Source organism: Coloeus monedula, assembly GCF_965178545.1.
Source record: "Coloeus monedula genome assembly, chromosome: 12".
In the NCBI taxonomy this organism is placed as follows: Eukaryota; Metazoa; Chordata; class Aves; order Passeriformes; family Corvidae; genus Coloeus; species Coloeus monedula.
In genome coordinates this window covers 10,305,875-10,326,244 of record NC_138792.1, presented here as the reverse complement: position 1 = coordinate 10,326,244, position 20,370 = coordinate 10,305,875, and the positions used below count along the sequence as shown (strand labels likewise).

The 20,370-nt window shown below is 41.0% G+C and overlaps 1 protein-coding gene across 2 annotated transcripts in view; it reads right to left on the bottom strand.

Moving 5' to 3' along the window:
• Positions 1-20,370, bottom strand: part of TENM1 (teneurin transmembrane protein 1) — a gene marked incomplete at both ends in the record, with an annotated part of 234,187 nt that overhangs the window by 25,225 nt on the left and 188,592 nt on the right. For both annotated transcript variants that reach the window (XM_082289581.1, XM_082289582.1), the window contains 2 exons: positions 929-1,295; positions 19,217-19,371. In XM_082289581.1, the coding sequence (XP_082145707.1) occupies positions 929-1,295; positions 19,217-19,371 (522 nt within the window). The remainder of the gene's footprint in view (positions 1-928; positions 1,296-19,216; positions 19,372-20,370) is intronic.

Here is a 20,370-nt window from a genome sequence, read left to right as displayed (position 1 = left end):
TAGGAACCCTGTCCATGATTCTGTTCTCAGTGGTCTCCTGCAGCCACCACTAGAACTGGCAGCACTTGGCAATGCACAGGAGGCTTTGATTATCACTACAATGCTGGGTCAGCAACCCACCTTCTCTGGAAGACCATTTGCATTTTTTCCTCTCTGTTCTTGACGTACTTAACGTTTTCTTGTCAGTAATTAACCTTTTACTTGAAATGAGAGGCTTAAGAATTATGATGACATTATTACGGAGCTGAACATGGCGGTTCTTAGAGATGACAAGATGGCAACATATTGCATGCCTCTGTATGGGAACGCTGCCCTTTGTCCCATTATGTTTCAATGAAATAAAGTAGCCACACTTTGTTTTGGTGCATGCAGGGGAGAGAGGCTGTGCTGCTGAGAATGTCCAGCAATGCACTGCAGGCCTGGCACTGGCTGTTCCAGTTTAAAACACACAAAGAAGAAGAAATTCTGCACAGTATAGGTCTGCACCATTTTCCTGGTGGTGCAGTGTGACACAAGTGATGAGAAGGCATAAGCTGGTGTTTTGCACTTGATATGAAACCCTTTGGTACTCTTCTTGCTGAGAAGGGCTGCCTGATCTAGTAGTACTTAGGTATAATTTGGTACCATCTTCAACAGGGGCAAATGCAGCTGCCACAGCAAGACAGACTTGGAACTAATTGTGAAGAGTGTGTAATCTCTGGATCAAAAGACAAAAAGCTAGGACCATCCTGGATTTCCTCCAGTGGCAACAGAAGACTCATACGTCTGAAGTCAATGGATTAAATTCACAAAGATCTGCTGATAAGGTTTTGGGCTTCCCAAGGAAACTGAATCATTGCTTGTCTCTCCTTCCCCTTGTCACTTTGCTGATCTGCAGCTGTGTCAGAGGATCTCAACAGACAACAGAAAATAACAAGCATCTCCTTACCTGAAAAACAATCACAATTAGGATCAATCTTGCAGTCACAATCTGATGGGGCTCCAGCAATGATAGAGATTTCGCCATTGGTTGTGACCTGCTGGATACGGTTGATTTTCCTTTCATCCGTCTCTGCGATGTAGAGGATTCCACTGTGGGACACGGCGATGGCCCTGGCTGACTCCAGCGTGGAATGGATGGCCACCTTGCTCACCAGGAAGTGGTCGATGCCAGGCACCTGGCAGTGAATGGGGCGCCCCGCAATAATCCGCACACGCCTGTTCTCGGAGATCTGCAGGACAATGTTGTTGTCCAGGACATACAGTGAATTGTCCAGAGGGTTCACTGTGAGGTCTGTTGGCCACTCTAACCGCACCTGGAAAAACCATTAAGGGGAAGGCAGGGAAAAAAAGGGAAAAAGACTCATTAGGGCAGTGTGGCAGTTTTATTAAACCATCTCTGATCACATCATCAAGACACCTGGCAGATTCTCTCAGCACTGCTTCTCTAGTACCTTTAATTAGGTTTGGAACAAGTTTCAACAAGCATACTCTTTTCTGAGGTCCCACTCCAGTGTGGAACAAAATTTGATTTGAAAAGTAATTTAGCACCCTCTGAGAGGTATTTGCACAAGTCCATTAAAGCGGGAACTTTATTATACCTATGCAGTCATGCAAATAAAACACACACTTTATGTCATGCAACATCAGCCAGAAAATTTTCTACGTCTAAATGTTATTGTTTCAAGGTTGCAGTCAATGCTGGCAGAGTGGAAAACAGTGAGAGGTTGTCAATGTCGTAACACTTTAATTGCCTGTTAGCACAAAAGGAAAATGACATAGTAGAAAAGTAGGACACATTTCCACTATTTATTTACTAAGCAAGAAATGTTAATAAGACCTATATGCCACAAGAAATATAAGCTTGTTAATGCTTTTTAACAAAATAATACACCAATATATCATACTTTGTATGATACAGTAGCCAAGCCTAATTATTTATAATGATTTTGCTTTGTGAATTCATTATTTCAGTCACGGATTAAGTAAATTTGTCATATTTAAGGGTAGCTCTTTGCCTTTCTCCATGCAGGTGAGAGCGTCAACCAAACAAAATTTCAAACCAAGCTGGAGGAAATAGACGAAAAATTACCTCACTCATCTGATACCTGTTGCACTGTGATCTGGAGGAATTAAACATGCTTCAAATTAAAACTGGGGCTGCCTGTCAACCTGAAAGTCAACCAGTACACAGGCTGCTGATTGCAGCATGTGCTGGCCAGAGCTTCAAACTCCTTTTGCTGAGAAAGCTCAATGGGCAGCGCAGGATTGCTGAACTGGGTAACAACAGAGCAGGCTGGTCCCTCTCCCCAGCTCATGGCCAGTGGAGGATTTGGACTCCAGCTTGTCTCTGGAAAGGTCAGAAAACAACTGAGCCCCTGAGATTGCAAGAGATCACATTTTTGTCTGTCTCAGGATGCTTTACTTGTTATCCTTCATTAAGAGATGGCTGCTTTTACCTGAGTGGAATTTTTCTGGTGTAAATATTTCAATCGTCAGAAGACAATAATTACCAGCCTATATAAGATTTTATATGCTTTACATGTCACAGAAGCTTTTACTATTTCACTTACTGATTTTGATGCTGGTTTTGCTCATTTTTCCACTGTGCTAATTAAAAGCACTATGAATGTAGAGACTGCTGATGCTAACACAATGCTCAGCACTGAGAAATACCATATGGTGAAGTGTGTGGCCATCGCTAGCCACCTGCTTGCCTGGGGTCAGCTCGGGAACCAGGCTCGAGGCCAAGTCTCTCCCTTTCTCAAGCAGCAGTATTTCCTGAATAATCTCATTTCCAGAAGTACTTTGCTGGTTTGGTAACTGATGTTTTAATAATGTGAGGGCACTGTGGCTGCCGTGTCTCATCCTGCATGGTTACCACACAATTACGAAGGCTCACGGAGCAATCCAATTCCTCCTTGTGCCCAGTCCATTTGACCAGACAGCATCATAACTGGCATTAAGACTAATGCTGCTGGGCTCAAGATTTCTTCTGAACCAGGTGGTCGAGTCCTTCCAAATGATGATAAATGTGGTGAAACAGTTGGAAACACATTCCTCCCATAACAGTGCTGATTTCTGTGCACCTGTGACTGCCTGAGTTCCACCCACTGCTCTGAAGCTGGTTTGCACACCACTGTTAGCTCTTGGTTCAGCTGAGAGTTCAGTGGGACACCAAATAAAACTCTTAAGTTAACAGAAAAATCTCTACAAGGCTTTCTCCAGGAAACTTGGAAAAAAACCATATTTGCAATGCACCTTTTAATGCAGAATAATTGATTGTTCTACCAAAGTAGATGGATTAGTTTTAATGGCAAACAGACACCTTCAACTTTAACGGTCTCCACAGATGGCATTGATGTAAAAATAATCTTTGATTAACTGTAACTAGACTATTCACAATTAAAAATCTGGGAGAAAGCTATATATTTTACCATAATGACCTTGCCTAGCACCTGCCATGTCTTGATAGCTGGTTTTCCTTTGCGGACTAGCTGCACTGCCTTTGCCAAGCAAATAATGTGAAATCCTCCTACTGAGAAGGTATGTCTGGTGTCCTACAGATAAACAGGGACTGGTTTGGGCCTAAGCAACTTTTTCTCTCGTTTATTTGAGGCTGATTTGATTTACTGAGATAGAAGAAACTCTTATGCAGCTGCACATTTCACTTGAAGCAACATGCCTAAAGCTTAACAGCTGTTAACTGCAAGCATATTTGCTTTTGTACTGCTCACATCTGTAAAACTAGCTGCAGTGAGGTAAAAGTAAATAAAATTTTAGTTGGAAACATCCAAACAATTTTTGTTACTACACCAGAACTGCTGCCCAGCTCTCTGCTCTGCAAAGCTAACTGAATGTTATTCCTACAGCTTCCCCTTCTGTAGTTTAAAGCAGTCATGGATGTATCCATGGTTTAATCTCATCTGAAATATTAAAGGTAGCATACACCTGTCTGGAGATTGCAGCATAAAAACCAGCTGCTGCGCACTGCAAGCTTATGCTGGTGAAATTGGAGGGGAAAAAAGGTAAAATAGTCCAACTAAAATCAAACATACACAATAACACAAATCACTGAGCATTCCTAATCTGAACAAGAATTTCACAGATTTAGAAAAAATATGCACTGTTCCTGTCAGGATTAACCTTCATGACATCTTAAACTGGTGTAAGATGGGACTGCTGCTGCCCCAGTCCATCCCTTCTCCCAGCGCAGTCCCCAGCAGCAAGGCCAGTTTATGTGTTCCTACGGAGAGCAGGTTCAGGACAGTTTGCCGGCGAAAAACTAATCACCTAAATCAGCTTAAGCTGAAGTGTAACTGCACCCTCAGGTTCACTGTTACCTTGAAAAGTCACTGGTTGTTTACTTCTCGTTAAAGCAAGCTGCCCTCTGGCAGCTTCTGTGACCAAACCATCAGTTGTGTTCCTTCGAAGGCAATAAACATATTACAGAGAAGCACCTCGATTTTCATCTGATACCACTGTGCCTACTAAAGTTTTTCCAGACAAAACCTCAGTTAGAGTTAGAATATTAAATCAGTTAATATACCTTTTAATTTGAAGCAGTCCTTCACAAGTCCCTGTAAAAAAAGTCCTTTTCCATATATGTATATGTTTTTTCTAACTCAAAATTGGGCCAATTTCAAGCATCTTTTTTCTTATATTTAATGGGGCTTTTCTTTCTTTTTTTTTTTTTTTGAGCAGTGACCAGAAATGGCACTGCTGATTATCCTATTATAAACAACCAGCCGGGGTTTGTTTACTCTTCACAGACTAAAATTTTCAGGTGACAGTTCTGGTTTGGTTCATGGGAGACTGAGTATATGCAATGGAAATCATTGACAAAACAAGTGAACCCTTGAGCAATGAGACTTTTTGCATGTAAGTATTAACATGCCAGCTTTTCTGGGAATTCAGCATTTAACTATCAACATAAAGACTCCAGCTATATCTAATAATCCATCTCTGGTTTGAGAAGTGCAAAATTAACGCCCACCGGTTTGGCTTTCTAATACATTTTTTCATGTCAAGTGTTCTGGAAAACACGAAGTGCACTAAGGTGGCTTCAGTTAAAAGAATTTTCACTGGGAGATCTCACCAAGGGCTGCAACACAGGCTGCAAGTGAATCTCTGCTCTGGCACCTGGAGCATCTCCTCCTCCTTCTTCATTGACCTGGGTGTCAGCAGAGCTGCTGCTCTCACATATTCTCACTCCTTTCTCTTGAGGAGGTTTTTTTCTCCTTCTTAGACACATTATCCCAGAGGTGTTACCACTGCTGCTGATGCTTTGGCCAGTGTTGGGTCCATCTTGGTGCCAGCTGGCCTTAGATCCACTGGACATGGGGGCTTCTCACAAAAGTCACCCCTGAAGCCCCCCTGCTACTAAAACCTTGCCACACAAACCCACTCCATTTTCCCACAGCAAAGCTTAACAACTAAAATACCATGAGCTTTTTGCCCAGAGGCACTGCTAGGACAGTCCACACTCATATACTTAACCATATGTGCCTGAAGATGTACACACATCCACAGGTTAGTTTGTGCAGAACACTGCTTCACTGTTGGTTTTGACCATATGGGTAAAACTTTCTGCACATTTTGCATGACATTTGATGGCTGTGCCATTTTTGGTACTGTTTTCAACAAATCATATAAAACAATTTATACCGTTCATATCAAAGTAAGACAAGTAAAGAGTGAAAAATTTATCCTTGTCTGCAAATGCCAGTTTCAAGAGCTTAACTGTTTGGTTGTGGGGGTAAATTTCACTGGGATAAGTTTCATTTATCATGGATTAAAAAAAGCTGCACAAATCCCTAGAAAGGCTTCACCATTGCTTTGATTTCTTGCCATGCATTGCTTGTTTATTTTGATTCAATTTCACGTAGTAGCATGAAATTTATGCCAAAATTTTTCTGATAGTCCTGACTGATGGATTACTTCCTATCTGTGCTGCTCAGCTTCAAGCACTTCTGTCAATGCTACCTCTGCCTTTCTTCAGCTCTATGACATGCACTTGCAGACCTGCTCATAGCCTTTTCTGTATTTCTCTTTTGCTACTAACTTACTTTTTAAAATTTCCTCTTATTTATCTCAAGAGTCATAGAATATCCTGAGAGAAAAGGACCTGCATGTATCATCGAGTCCAACTTCTGACCTTGCACAGCACAGCCCCAAAAATCACACCATGTGCCTGAGGGCATTATCCAAATGCTCCTTGAACTCTCTCAGTCTCGGTGCTATGAACACTTTCTGTTCCAGTGCCTGACCACTGTCTGGGTGAAGAACCTTTTCCTAATACCCAACCTAAGCCTCCCACAGCTTCATACCATTCCCATGGGTCCTATTTATACTCACTTCAGATACTGTTTCCAGACCAAACCCTTTTACTCACCACAACGTCCTTCTAAACAGCATTTTTCCCTCTTCCTGCCTAAACCCTTCTTTCTGCTTCCTCCTGGAAGAGAAATGGCTCCAAGGAGAGACTCACACAGGCAGGCCATTAGTTTACAAGGCTGAAGGAGACTGGTTCTGCTTCCCTGAACTCTTTACAGGATGTCTCACTACATATATTTCTGTTTTTTTCCTGTTGACAATCACAGATATTTTTTCATCATTTTCTGTCTGTTTGCTCTCACTCTGGGCTCTTCCTTTTGTTGACACTGACACTGTCAGCTCCCCTCATCAGCTTTGCTCCTTTCTTAATGGCATACAGAGACACAATTCAGTCCCTGTGGTTTGACACTGGGGAACCCTTCCCTATGGTGGGATTACAGCCTCATCCCATGCTGGAGGAGCCTTTGTTTCTCCTGCTTCTGATACTGCATAGTATAAAACCCAGAATTTTACAGTTCAGCTCTAGCAGTCCCCTCCCTAGACTTCACAAATGTTACTCTCTGCACTCATTTATCCCCAGCAAAAAACCCAAATAAATGAGTTTTACAGCCTAATGGCTGCTGTTTTCTACCCTGGGCTGGGAAAGCAGCTGTGGTGCATTTACAGATGCAGCTCAGAGGTCTGAGGCCACCAGTTCTCCAGGCTCTTGGCTCAGACAGTCTCTCTGCCAACCTGCTTTTGCTGTCAATTATTTCCAGCTGATGAGGGGCCCGCTGCAGGAGCACGAAGGAAAGGCACCACTTCAACAGTTTTCACTGCTTGTCTTTGCTTCACTTCCCACAAGACTTGCTGTGCTCTCATTTCCCAGTTCTCTTCTTGTTTCATAATTTCTTATTATTTTTTACTGCTTCACAACTTCAAAGACCATATCTGGGGTCTACTAAACTGATAAGAAAAGTTGATTTCTACGGGGATGGTTTTCAAATCGTCTTTATTTAACAATAGAGGGAATATTATCCAGCATCACATAAGCACACTGACTATGAAAATCAATGGGACCTAGATTGCTAAGCCATTTAAGTCTGTTTAAACATGGTACCCATGGTTTACACAGGCTATGAAAGAAACACTTTGTTAAGTGCCCAAAAGGAATTTATAAAATATTTAGAGCAGACTGGTACCTCTGAGAGGAGGAATCTTAGACTCTTCAATTAAAATATCTCAAAATAGACCATGAATTTGAATCTAACCCAAACATTCCTCCAGTGTTGGAGTCGGAATAGATGTCCTCCAAACATACTGCTGCAGGTAATTTTCACAGCCAAAAGGAGGGAATGGGACCAGGTGGAAATCCAGCTAATAACAGGACTGGCTCCATTCTGCCTCACTTTGTAACTCGCAGTTCCAGGTCCTGGGGCTTGTCAGACAAGATGGTACAGAAGCGGGGTTGCATAAATCTTAAGTTTTGGCTTCATCTTTCCATTTTGGGCTCAGAAGTTCTGGATACAGAAAGCCAGTGAGCTGCCAATGCAGATAAGGTGAAAGGAGTATCTTGAAAAGCTTTAATTGAGACAGTAATTAAGAGCTGTTTAAGAACAGTGAGGGGCTGGAGCTAGCATGTTATGGTGTCTTTTGTTTCCAAGAACTGCTGAGGTTCATAAAAGCATCTGGCCTGAAAACTGAGAGGATGAAAGAATACATAAAATTAAATTTCCAAAACTGAAAAAGGCAAACCACCTGCCTTTCAGCAACACCAACCACTGTGAATATATCACCCAAAACCTCAGACTCTGCCCTGAATTATGAGTCAAACTCAAAATGAAAATTTAAATTAAATTCTTGAAATTAAAACTTCCTGCAGATTTGTGCCCAGGAAACGGCCTGTCTCTGCAGCATCTTGACCCGTGACAACAACTCTGCTCCTCAGGGCAGAGCTCCTTTAACTCCAGGGATGGGCAGAAAGTGGGATTGGGGGAAGTGAAGGACGAGGAGCTGCTGCCAGGAGGCTTCCAGTTGAGATGTGGGAGCTAACACTGCTCCTCAGCCAGATCAGGGCTGTGAAACACCTTCCCACAAGGATCAGAACAAATGCCAGCTCCACAGCTTTCACAAGAAAATACGAATTCACTTCTCTGGTAAGAGTTACACCATTAAACTCACAAATATGACTTCTGCAAGGGAAAGAAAATAGGACGGGCAAAATAGCTATTCTGCAGTTCATGTTTATGGCAGGGCATCTTCTATGGCAAATTCCTCCAATGTTATGTGATTCAGTAGTAATAGCTTTTTAAAACCCACTGTAAGAGTGAACTAATTCTTGACTAAATTGTAACAGAGAGTTAAAGCAAAACAGCTACAGAAAAGTTTCATGATTATCTTCATATATTTTTTTTCTCACACATATAAAAATGGTAGGCAGAAAAAGCAACAGAAGTAATATGAGTCCTTACTTTTACAGAAATTAGCACCAAGATCAATTGTTATCACAAGAGGATTTTCTGCAACTGATCTTTCACAAGTATTTACACAATAGATCTTTCAACTGAGGAAAATGAATGCAATTGAACCAGCTGTGGTGCTGCACGGAAAGCAAACACATACTGCTGTAAGACCTCAAACAGCTAACAGAAAAAAATCAGGCACCTTGCATTTTGCAGAACAAACAAGACAACTGCATTCTGTGCAGCAATCCTTCTGTGTGAGCATTTATGTTGATTAAATACAAGAAAATGCACTGGAGAACATTTGACTTTAGTCTGAGACTGCAAGCAGGCACTCTGCTTTAAACTTCTGTCAGCTCAGGGCTTTGGTGACTGCTGTGCTGCATATTTGGATATGCATTGTCAGACTGTGCCAGAACAGCTTACAAGGATAACATTTAGGACTAATGTTTTTTTAAGCAAAATTAAAGAACTACCACTTGACTCAATAACATACCTCAAGCCTGGGATGGATAAACTTAGACATAGAAGGAGAGGCATTGAATTTTCTGCCTTCCAAAAAGGCTCTGAAAAAGAGATTTTAAAAGTGCACCTGAAATTTGTTCTGCAACATGTTCCTAATCAGATCAATAAATAGTTTCTGATTTCAGTAGCTGAGCTCTAGATCTAGAAAGGCATAGAATGGCTCCAGGCCTAGAAAGGCTCCAAGGGCTCCACAGAAATGCTAGCTAGGGTCTAAGAAAAAGCTCTAAAAGGCTTCCAAACTATCCAAGGAGAAAGATCCAGTGGCTCTCTAGCCATGCTCCAGAAGCCACAGATTCCCCTGCTCCAAAAGCAGTAGATCTAGAAAAAATCCTAGATGCCTTCAGAAAGACCCTTGATATTTCTAGCGAAGTCCTAAATATCTGGATCTCAGGCTTCTAGCAGCTTCTAGACCCAGAAGGCTAAAGGAATCCCTAGCAAATACTAGGTCTAGAAATGTCCTTTTAAAACCTGTTCCTTACTCCTTCAAAGCAAATACAAAAAAAAGAAGCAAATAGCATAAATCCTTCTGGCTGTCTGAAAGCATACAAAAATAATTTCACAATGAAATTAATTCCTTAGGACTAAACTACTTATACAAGTTTAAACCATTTGAACTCTTCTGATTCCCTAAATTTTTGGCACAGCTTTCATAAGCCACCCAACAGACTTATTGTAGCTCATGGCAACAATAGCAAAAATCACATTGGTTTTATTGTCACTGTTGATATGGCCAAAGAATTTTAATTCTGAAGTGGCAAGCAAAAAGGAAGAAAAAAGAAATACATATGGATGGAGGACCTAAAGGGTTTTACATCATATCATGACTTTCTCTGGTTCTCACCAGAGACAACTACATGCTGTTCAGTTTCCCACTTTGCTTTGAGCAGTTGATTGAATGGCCATTGAGTGATGTTCAGACATTTATGATTCCTGCAATGTGACCTACATTGCTAAACTTCATAAATTTATTCTCCAAGGCAGTGTATCATTTTGCAAGCCATACTCATCCCAAAGGAAGCTATCAGCAAGAGATGAGGCCCAGTTTGTAAAAGCTGAATGTCCTTCAAGACATTTTTAATTGTTTGTAAATGTGTTATTGTCAGAGTAACATACTATATAAAATGGTGCTCTCTGTCATTCTGTTTGCAGCTCTCTGTGACCTGAACCCCATAATGCACAGCCCTAAGCACACCCTCTGTGTGGTACACTACAAATGGGTCCAACCCACTTCTGTCTTGACATTTCCAATTTTTTTCCTCCACTGACACAGTGTCTTTTTATTATTTTTTCCCTTGGCAAAACCAATGGTAGAAAACATGCTGGAGCAAACATGGTATCATGGAGAGGAGAAATCAGGCTTCCTTAGCTGTCACTGCCCAGGCTGCAGCTCCTGCCATGGTACTTGCTCTGACCAAACCAATGCAAAAATTTCTATCCCTGCAGTGTGTGACATCTCTGCAGGACAGACCACCTCTGGTGCCTGCTGCCCTCAAACCTGCCCTGTACTCAAACTCCAGACTTCTGACAACCCATTTGGTTGTTGTTCCCTGGCCCCCTCCCTAAAAAAAAAAGCTGTGCAACATTTCCAAATGGCCAAACCAGAATACAGTGTGCAATCTGAAAGGCTTGGAATAGAGGCAGTAAAGACAGCTCCACATAGAGCTCAGTTATTATTGTTATTCACTTAATAACACAAAAAACCTGTTACACCTGTGGGAGGTCCTTTAGCCCATAAATATGTGAAGGGCTGCTTGATGAGAGGAGGAAAGCAACATTCACACACTTCTAGTCCTGACAAATCTGAAAAACATGGCTAATGTAGGAGTTGCCGCCATCAAAATAGCTGTTTCTTAAATCACAGGCAAACCTAGCTAGTGGATGTGGATGAACCACTGAATTAAAACAAAAGGAGGGGCATTGCCTGCTTGGCTTGGCTCTGCATGTTCCTTTCAACACCCACATTCTCTTCTCAGTAGACTGTCTTGGGCCTTGGAGTCCAGGGTGGCAGGGACCATCATTCACTGTCTGATGATGATGCTCTGCAGTGTATGGAGAAGCCACATACACCTATATGTATACAGACACAGTGGTAGATGCAGATATAGACAATAGATTAGGTATCAGTATCTCCTTCATGCTTACATTTTGACCATTATGTCTCTGCAACAGATGAAAAAAGTCAGATGCAGTAACCAATAGATCTCAGCATGCTGCAGCTCCCACCAGTCTGGTAAAGCTGTACTGAGCATTTTCAGCAGCGCAATTCAACACAGAAGGCATGGCCTCTGCCAAAAATAACTGACCCACTTGACTTCATCGTACTGAAACCATTTTTAGATAAGAGAGATAATCAAAGGCTACTTGCACATATGGAATAAAAGGTGGAACATTGAGAGAAGTTGGTTGCTCATGAAAGACTGACAGGAGAGCCCAAAATAAGACAGGCTTCTCATCTGGGAACCCATTCCCCAGACAGCTAAGAGAAGCTCAGGAATTTGTGGAGCTGGGCAGTGTGCCATGGGTGGTGGGTGAGCTGTAGGAAGTCTGGGGGTGGCAAGGCAGCTTGGATGAGCTGGAATTGGTGGGTGGTTACGTGCAAGGGCTTTGTGTGTGTGCAGGCAGCATTTAATGAGTGTGGAGGTTTCCTCTAGTTGGAAGGATGCACCTGAGAGCACCTGGGCTCAGGGCTGAGCTGCAGCCATCCAATTCTTGCAGAAGGTTTTTCCTTCTTGCAATTGCTAATTAGAAACAAATTTGTGGAAAAAGAATTAAAACCTGTCACTATGTAGCAAGAAGAAAGAGGAAAGTCATGAGCAGAGGTCTCCTTCACTTCCCCATCAAGTGTCTAGCACTGCCTCAACAATCAAAGGAAAGGATGCAATCGCTGGAAGAGTTCATTAAAATGTACATAGTCTTTTACTCAGCCATAATGGATTATTTATGGCAGATAATTGAAATAAATTGCTGTTTTGCAGGTGCCCAACACAAACAGAATATTTAGGCTTTAAAGTAGAAATTGCAGTGTGACTTCATCGGAAGCTATCTTGCATCTATGACTAATATTTTGAATTCAGTGATAGAATAATTTGATTGGAATATAAATTAACTCTGATGAAACCAGCCTGCTTTCTGTTTAATATTCAAAAAATCAAATTATACACCTACGAGTTTGATTTATGAGCTCTCAAATATTTTTCACCTGAGGCCCCAATCCTATGAGTCTTTCCTCTCAGCTCCTATTGAAGAGCAGCTACTTAGCTGCTCCTCTACCCAAGGAAAAGATTATTTTCCCTTATACCGGAAATCCTTTTTTTTTAAAAGGCTTTCAGCTTGGTTTTGCTTCGAAGTATGGGTGCTAGTGACTGCTTGTTCTTGCATATGCCATTATGGCTGGAATGATTTTGTATAGACTTACGGTTTCTGAAGAGTAACAATTAATTGAAATTAAGTGCTACTCATTTTTGAAAAGGTTTGAAAATGCCTCAGTGAAGACCTGTTCTGGTCTATTTTTCAGAAGCACATACTTTCTTGGGAGATAAAAGTTGCTCCTTGCTACACACTCTCCAATCAATCCTTGCTACACCTACCCTTTCAATTAAGCTTGGTGAAGTCCTGGCTCCACTGAAGTCAGTGGCAAAACAGTTGCTGACTTTGCTGGGGCCACGACTTCTACTCTAGTTATCTTTTCTGGTACTCCAGCAAAGCCAGAGAAGAAAGAATATGAAATTAAGCAGCAGAGTAAAAGAACCAGAGAACAAGATAACTTTATTTTGGAAAAAAAGTAACAGCTTTTGTGGGCTCCTTCATCCAGCAAGACCCAGAAAAAATAATAAAGTTCTTTTCTAAAAAGAAAAAAGCTCTGAAAGTCTTCTGTAAGGGAAGACCATGAATAAAAGAAAAGGGTCTGTAAATTGTTATTTCTGCTTTGTGTGCTTTTGTTCAGCAATTTCACAAATACATATAAGATGTGTTTCTGCAAATCACTGAAAAACGCACTTCAGCAATTTGGAATATTTATGCTGCATTAATTACACACAGCTAGAAGAATGTATCAGAAGACACACGGAGAGGACTAAAAGGAAAGGAAGAGCAGGAGTAGTTTTGCAATACTTTGCTACAGTGAAAACAAAGCTGTTCCTTTCTGATGGCACAATTAGAATATTATGCATCTAGTTTTAAAATATGCCTTTTGTTCCTTCTGCTTTTACAAGAATGCAGTTTATAATGTCAGGTACTAAGAGAAACATCTAAAGGAATAGTGTGTATTCTGACCTGCAATACTAATGAATTAATCAGCCCCACGTAATTCTGCAGTTGCTCTCCAATATTCTACTCTCAACCTGGCTTAAAAATACCTCAGCCTAGAATCCATTTGGTTTTGTGCTGGCAGCTCACTCCCCCTGTACTCACCTGGTCATCAGATCATATTTTGTCTTTCACATTTTTCTTTCCTTCCTCCAAACGTAGCCAGTGAAAGTTCTGTTCAGGCTGTGCGTGCTCCAATGAGCAGACCCTCATTGCTGCTTTCAAGCGAGGTCACCATGTCCTGGGAGCTTTTTGTTCTGCTCAAAAGGCTTCCACAATGCCACTGAAGCATATTGTGCCTGTGCAGATGCTGCTGGGGAGCGCCTGAAGCACTTATGACTGCGGGAGCAATGTCAGCGTTTGCATTTTTGAGATTATAATATATTTTCAAGCAATTCTGCTCATCTTTACTTCTGCTTCCCAGCAGTCTGTCTCTCACTTCACTATTTCAAGTAGGTCATCAACAACATTACTTATTGCCCTCTCCCCTCTCCTCCATCATTCAAAGCAGGCTGTCCAGGACATGACATTCCTGCCACGCATGGGTCGCCTTTAAACGCTGCTCTAGAAATCTGCCTTTTAATGTGACCTGTGCAAGCAAATTGCCTATGTAAGTAACACTGTCACATTTTTGTAAGGGAGCAAAACATTTTGCAGTGTCACTGAAGTTTATGTGAGGCAACACAATATAGATGGTTCCCTCACATGGAGAACTGCTGAACAAAGGCTGATGAAGTGCAAATGTCAAGAAAAAGTCTTCAAACCAGACCTTTCATTTTGGAACACAGCAGTGACAGTTATTAACACCATCAATCAGGTTGGAGCTATTGCTTTGGCACAGACTCATGCCTAGTGGGACTGACATAAGCATGAGAACAAGGCCATGGTTACAAGCGAAGAAAAAGCTCTTGGGATTCATTTTATGTTGACTTGCAAATGTTTGGTCTCTGTATTTGCAGTGAGTGTGCTTCAGATTGGTTTAAACAGCTCCCAGATAATACCTGCAGCCACTCACACAGACATAAATGACTTGTGGTTTGGAGCAGTGGAAATTCAGCCCACATATTTCTCATGGGAGGAAAGATACAGGATGAAATTGCAAGATGGTAGAAATATCTGCTAATTCTCTCCTCAGCTTTCACTGTAGCAATGGAGGCAGAACAGCAAAGCTTATCACTCAAGATGAGCTGTAGTGTTTTTACTTTTGCACAAAAACTCCCACAACGTCAATATAACTTCCAAGAACACTGGATCTGATGAAGTCTGGTTTCCTAAGGACTTCTGTCGCATGGCTGACTGACTTGGGAGTTTAATAAGATCCAAGTGTGAAATGAAGTTTTCCTGTGAATGGGGCATTTATTACATCCTGAGTGGAATCTCTGGAGTTTAATAAAAGAAAACTTATGCTGCAATATTTCCTTTTGAAAGGGCACTTTAGGTCTCTGTCCTCCAACTGGATTAATATTTTTTATGGAACATGTAGGAATTTAATTGCTGTGAAGGTGGGTGTTTCTCTACAAATTTGTTTGAAACTGGGCCAAGCTTTTAATTTACTGTGAGGAAAATACTGACAGACAGACAGACAGACAGACACATACCCACACAAGGTGCCCTCATTTGCTATCAATAACCAGGCTAAAGTGCAAACATGAAGAGAGTGGGTACATGTGAGATAAAAAGCAATCTAGAGAGGCCTCTGGTCTAGACGAGGATCCAGCCCAAAGCCATCCGGCAGTGAAACAGAATAACAATCCCATCTCTTTCTTTCTCTCTCCATCCCAGTCCCTTCCCTTGGCACTCCTGTTCTGGTTCATGACCATGTAGTTGTCTGCTGAGGCCCTGGCATCAAGAGCGAGTGTTGAGCATATACACACAGATATTCACATGCATAGCTCTGAACAGCCATTTTCTTTAGCTTTTATCTTTCTGTTAACTAATCCAAGAACACTGCGATCGAAGAACACAAATGATCTGTGCAGAGAAGAAAAGTCATCCAAGTTCTGTACAGGCTGAAACGGTACTGAGAATGCTGGTGTGCCATATAAACACTTCAGCTGAGTATCCCTTTCCTTCTAAATTCAGATTAACATCCCCCCAGTGAAGTATGACATCACAGTAATTTGTCAGAGCTTGGTCATTTATTTGCCACAACATAAAATTCTTTCAGCCCCAGCTGTCCTTCCCTCCCCTGGTTATGAATGCAGAATATTATGCTTAAGAAGGAGAAGGTGGTAAATAACAAACACATAATGATTACTAAGAATAATACCATGAAAACTGATATTGGAATAAATGATTAAACCTTTTCATAATCAACTCATTTATTAAAGTGAATGCCTTAAAGTGAAAGCGTGTCATTTATGGTGGCGTTTGCAATGGACAGTTACTCTATGTATTTATTCCAAGAGTACATTTTTGTACTTCAGGAAATTAAGAAATACTGATTTTAGGCAAGTTGTTGATTTTACTGTCAGAACATATTTAGCTTTGAGAAATGATTTTATTAACCTATTTCATAAGTTTCTCTAAAAACATAATTTGTGAGCAACCCACATTCTCTTGATTTAAATGCCATTTGTAACTTAGCCAAAAACTAATTTAAGTGGAGATGGGCCAAATTCATTTTTCATTTATGTTTATGTCATTCTGGAATAAACTCAGCAGGTCTTGCAAGGATATACTCTTGCTTCTAAGTGAAAATATCATTCCCTTATTTTCATCGATATAATTCCAGATTAACACGCTTGACTTCAAGGGGATGTGATTATTTCTTAGGGTTTTCTGGTTATCAGCAACAATTTTGGAAGAAGTAGATTGAGAGAATTTGATACAGTTACTTTTCATAACATGCATTCTCAGCATTTATTTCATGTCTGTGATTTACTGTGTATGTGAAAAACCTCAAAGGTGTGGATTTTGTGAAAAATTTCAATAAAGAGGCTTACTTAAACTCCCACAAAACAAATCCTCAAAACAAGAAATGCTTCCAAAGGCTCTACGTTGCAGAGTGTCCACAATATGACTTCTCTTACCAGTGAAAAATTATACAGAAAATTATATAGTATTGCTATCCTTAGAAAATGAGACTGGCCACATTTTAGGGGACATGCTTATATGCCATAATTTATTATGGTTTTCTTTTTTAATATTTACTGTTATGAATTCACAATTCAATTGAAGATTATCTCAATTTATGGGGTAAGACCATATCTCAGTTTCCCAGAATGCTGACAAAATAAAAAAATTTTGAGAAATGTGCAGGAATATTTTCCTGTAGGTGCTGCAGCATGGAAGCACCTGGAGTATTCATGGAAAAAAAAAGTGTTTATTCCTGCTTCTATGAAAAGGAGACCCTCCCCCAGATGAATGAAGAATGATTTGCTCTATGACATCTTTTTTCTTACTTAGGACTTTGCAGAAGCCCATTCTCCATGGCATTGGAACTATGTTGTATGGTGAGGTAAATGAAACCTGTTTCTGGCAAGTAGCCAGCCTATGAAGAACTAGGATTTTAGGACTATTTAAATGTACTTTACAATTTTAGCACATTTGATTTCAGCCCAAAATGTTTACTTTTAAAATTTAGTTTTAATTTAATAAATAAATAATTTGTTTTCTATATTTTCCAGACCCCCTGCTGAGACTTATTTGCTAACGGGTAGTTGCATTTTTTGAAAGGAAATGAAAACTATTAAAACTCACTATTTGAGATTTCGTCAGACATTTTCTTACTGAGCAAAATCAGCAAAAATTTGAACACAAATACACAGCACATATTACATTAGGCAAATAAAGCACAGTCTGAGAGTGCAGACCTAGAAGGAGAAGGCAGGGAGCAGACGCTGCACTTGGCACCATTCCCTGACCTCAGAGATACCTAATCTGGTTATGGGTGCCCCAGGCAGTTGTTAGATGTATCCAAGAAGCAAGCAAATGTACTCCAGGCAGCTGTGGGTTCCATGAAGCATTGCTCCTGCCAGCTGGTGGGCAGCAGAGGAGTGGGAATGCTGCTGGCTGTCAGCTCCTGCTCGGCACCTGCATGACTGGCTGGCCTCAAGGAGAGGAGCCAGAGCAGGAGCCAAGGTGCCCAAAAGCTGTAAAATCCTAAAACAATTACCAGGCTAATTTAAGATTGGGTTTAGCACAACTAAGTCAGCTGACCCTGCTCCACTTTATATGAAATAATTACACATTGGCTGGATCTGAGAGAATACAAAGGCCTGTCTGTCCTAGAACTGGGAACACGGAGGCTGAGCTTCCCCTCCCCACATTTGTGAACACCTAGGGTTCACTGAAACACTAAACACATGAAAGCACAAGAAGTTTCACCTCAACATGAGGAAGAAGTTCTTTATGTTGAGCGTGGCAGAGCACTGGATCAGCTGCCCAGGGAGGTTGTGGAGTCTCCCTCTCTGGAGATGTCCAAACCCCCCTGGATGCATTCCTGTGTCACCCGCCCCAGGTGACCCTGCCTTGGCAGGGGGTTGGATTGGGTGATCTCCAGAGATCCCTTCCAACCATAAGAATTCTGTGATTTGGTGACATGTGAAATGGAACACAGACACATTTTCCTGCTCTGATTCTAGTAATAAAATCCCCAAGTGCTGCTGTGACAGCAGCATTAGATCCCTTCATTTGACCCTGTGAAATTTGGTAAGAACTACCCAAAACATTGATCCCATGCTCTTCAGGTATGTGAATGCAAGACCACAGTCATTTGCTGTTATTCAAAATCTACTTAGAAACAAGAAACAAGCTTTTACCATTGTTACGCATTATATTTTAACTGTGATTTTGCAGTTGTGAAGGATGGAGGAAAGGGCAGGGAGAAAATGAAATGAAAAATTAACCTGATCCTGGCTATTAGCTTACACAGTCCATAATAGCTTAGTACATCACTTGAATTCCTCAAGATTTTTTCAAGTACAGCTTTCTCCCATTTTGAAGCTGATTAATTCAATTATTTCTTGGCAAAGGCCAAGTCCTTCCTTGTGCTGTCTGTAAGTGTGGCTCACTGACTAGTCAAGAATACCATTTATGTTTCTCCATGATTATGTCTATTTCTTTTTTAGCATAAACTAAAGATGTGATAAGTTATTTTATTCCTATTTCTTTTACCATGCTCTTGACATAAGAACTGAAAAGCATTTTGAGAAACTGAAATGCAATAGCTTCACCACAATACTGCTGTGCTGTAATTACTTACTGTAATGCTCCTCCGTGACTTAGAACAGATTTAGATGTAAACAGAATATCTATTTTTTTCCATTTACTAGTTCAAGCAAATCAGCCTGAATGCTGGACTAAAGGAAAGCACTTTAAATTTCTAATTAACTTTTTAGAACATCTATCTCAGAGTAGCAAGCAACTTTCTAAAGTAGATTGTATTCTTTATGTAAGCCCCTCTATATGTTCACAGGCCATCTCCTGGGAAAAAAAATCAAGTGTGGTTTTACATGTATACACCTTAAAATCATCATGTGAGTGAGTGGAAGAGCTACTCCACACTGTGCCATTCAGAATTATCTGACACATCCAGCATATTTGATACACAATCTTGGTACAAGAAAGTAAGTGATCTGTCTCTACAATGTGTATAAAGTGACAACACATAAAAAAGAGGTGTTTACCTGAGTGATGTCCATCCCAGAGTCACAACTCAATGGCTGGGTTGATGTGAGGCCATTTGAACCTATTATTGTTGTGATCACACCGTTCTCATCAATTTTCCGTATCATTGTACCATCAACAAAGTAAATAAATCCATGCTTATCTACAGTGATACCTGCATGAAGGGGAAGGGTAAAAAGAGTGTTAGTACTGGCATTATCTTGACTAAAAAGTATGAGCTTCAAATGTTTCTCCTCAGACTCCAAAAATAGGCCTATTTAAAAAAGTATGACTTTTTTCCCCCACCCATTACTATTTGAGGCTTATACAAACTGTATATGGAAAGTTCATACCCATCTATCAGACTTTGACTTAAAAAGAAAGAGGGAAGATGTGAGGATGAAACAAAACAAAACAGCAGAGGCTTTGCTTGTAACGTAATGTTACATAGAACAAGGCTCTTCAATAACTTCGTGTCTATCACAAAGTGGGCAAGATTAGCTTTTCTAAAAACTTATCTTGCAATTGATTTTTCTTCATTTTCATTTCACTTTCTTCATTCTTATGCAGAGACAATTTTTTAATTGCTGTACTATCTGAATGATGAGAGTGTCTGAGCAAGGAAGAAGCATCCACATAAGGCCAAAGAGACCTGTTCTGATACGGGCTGTACACACAATTGGTGCAGACCAGGCTCTGCTCAGCAGGCAGAAGGAGAAGCTGTGCTGCAGGATGTATCACAGTGCAGTGCTGCCCAAAATGATGGTCCTGCACTGGAACCAGGCTCATGACAGCTGTAGTCACCAGCAAGAGCTGGGGCAGTTCTCCCACTCCTGGAACTGCAACAGCTCCTGCAGCACTGCACTGCACAGGAGGGATGGAACTCAAATGCCAGGGCTCTGAAAGGTCACCATCCTCTGTATTTCAGTGGGGAAACTGAGGAATGGAAGGTTTGCTGTCTCCCACCAGCAGCTTTGGGACAGCCATGCCACAACTCATGCCCAGCCTTGTTCTGCCCCAGTCTAACAGCTCCCCTGCAGTTCTTCCTGCATTCAAGTTTGAACTCTAAGATCTTATTTCCCTCAAATCCTGAAAATATAACTAGAAGAGCACTTCTGTTCATGTTAGACTTGTGAAATCCTTTCTACCAAAACCGCTCAATTTCTTGCTTTAA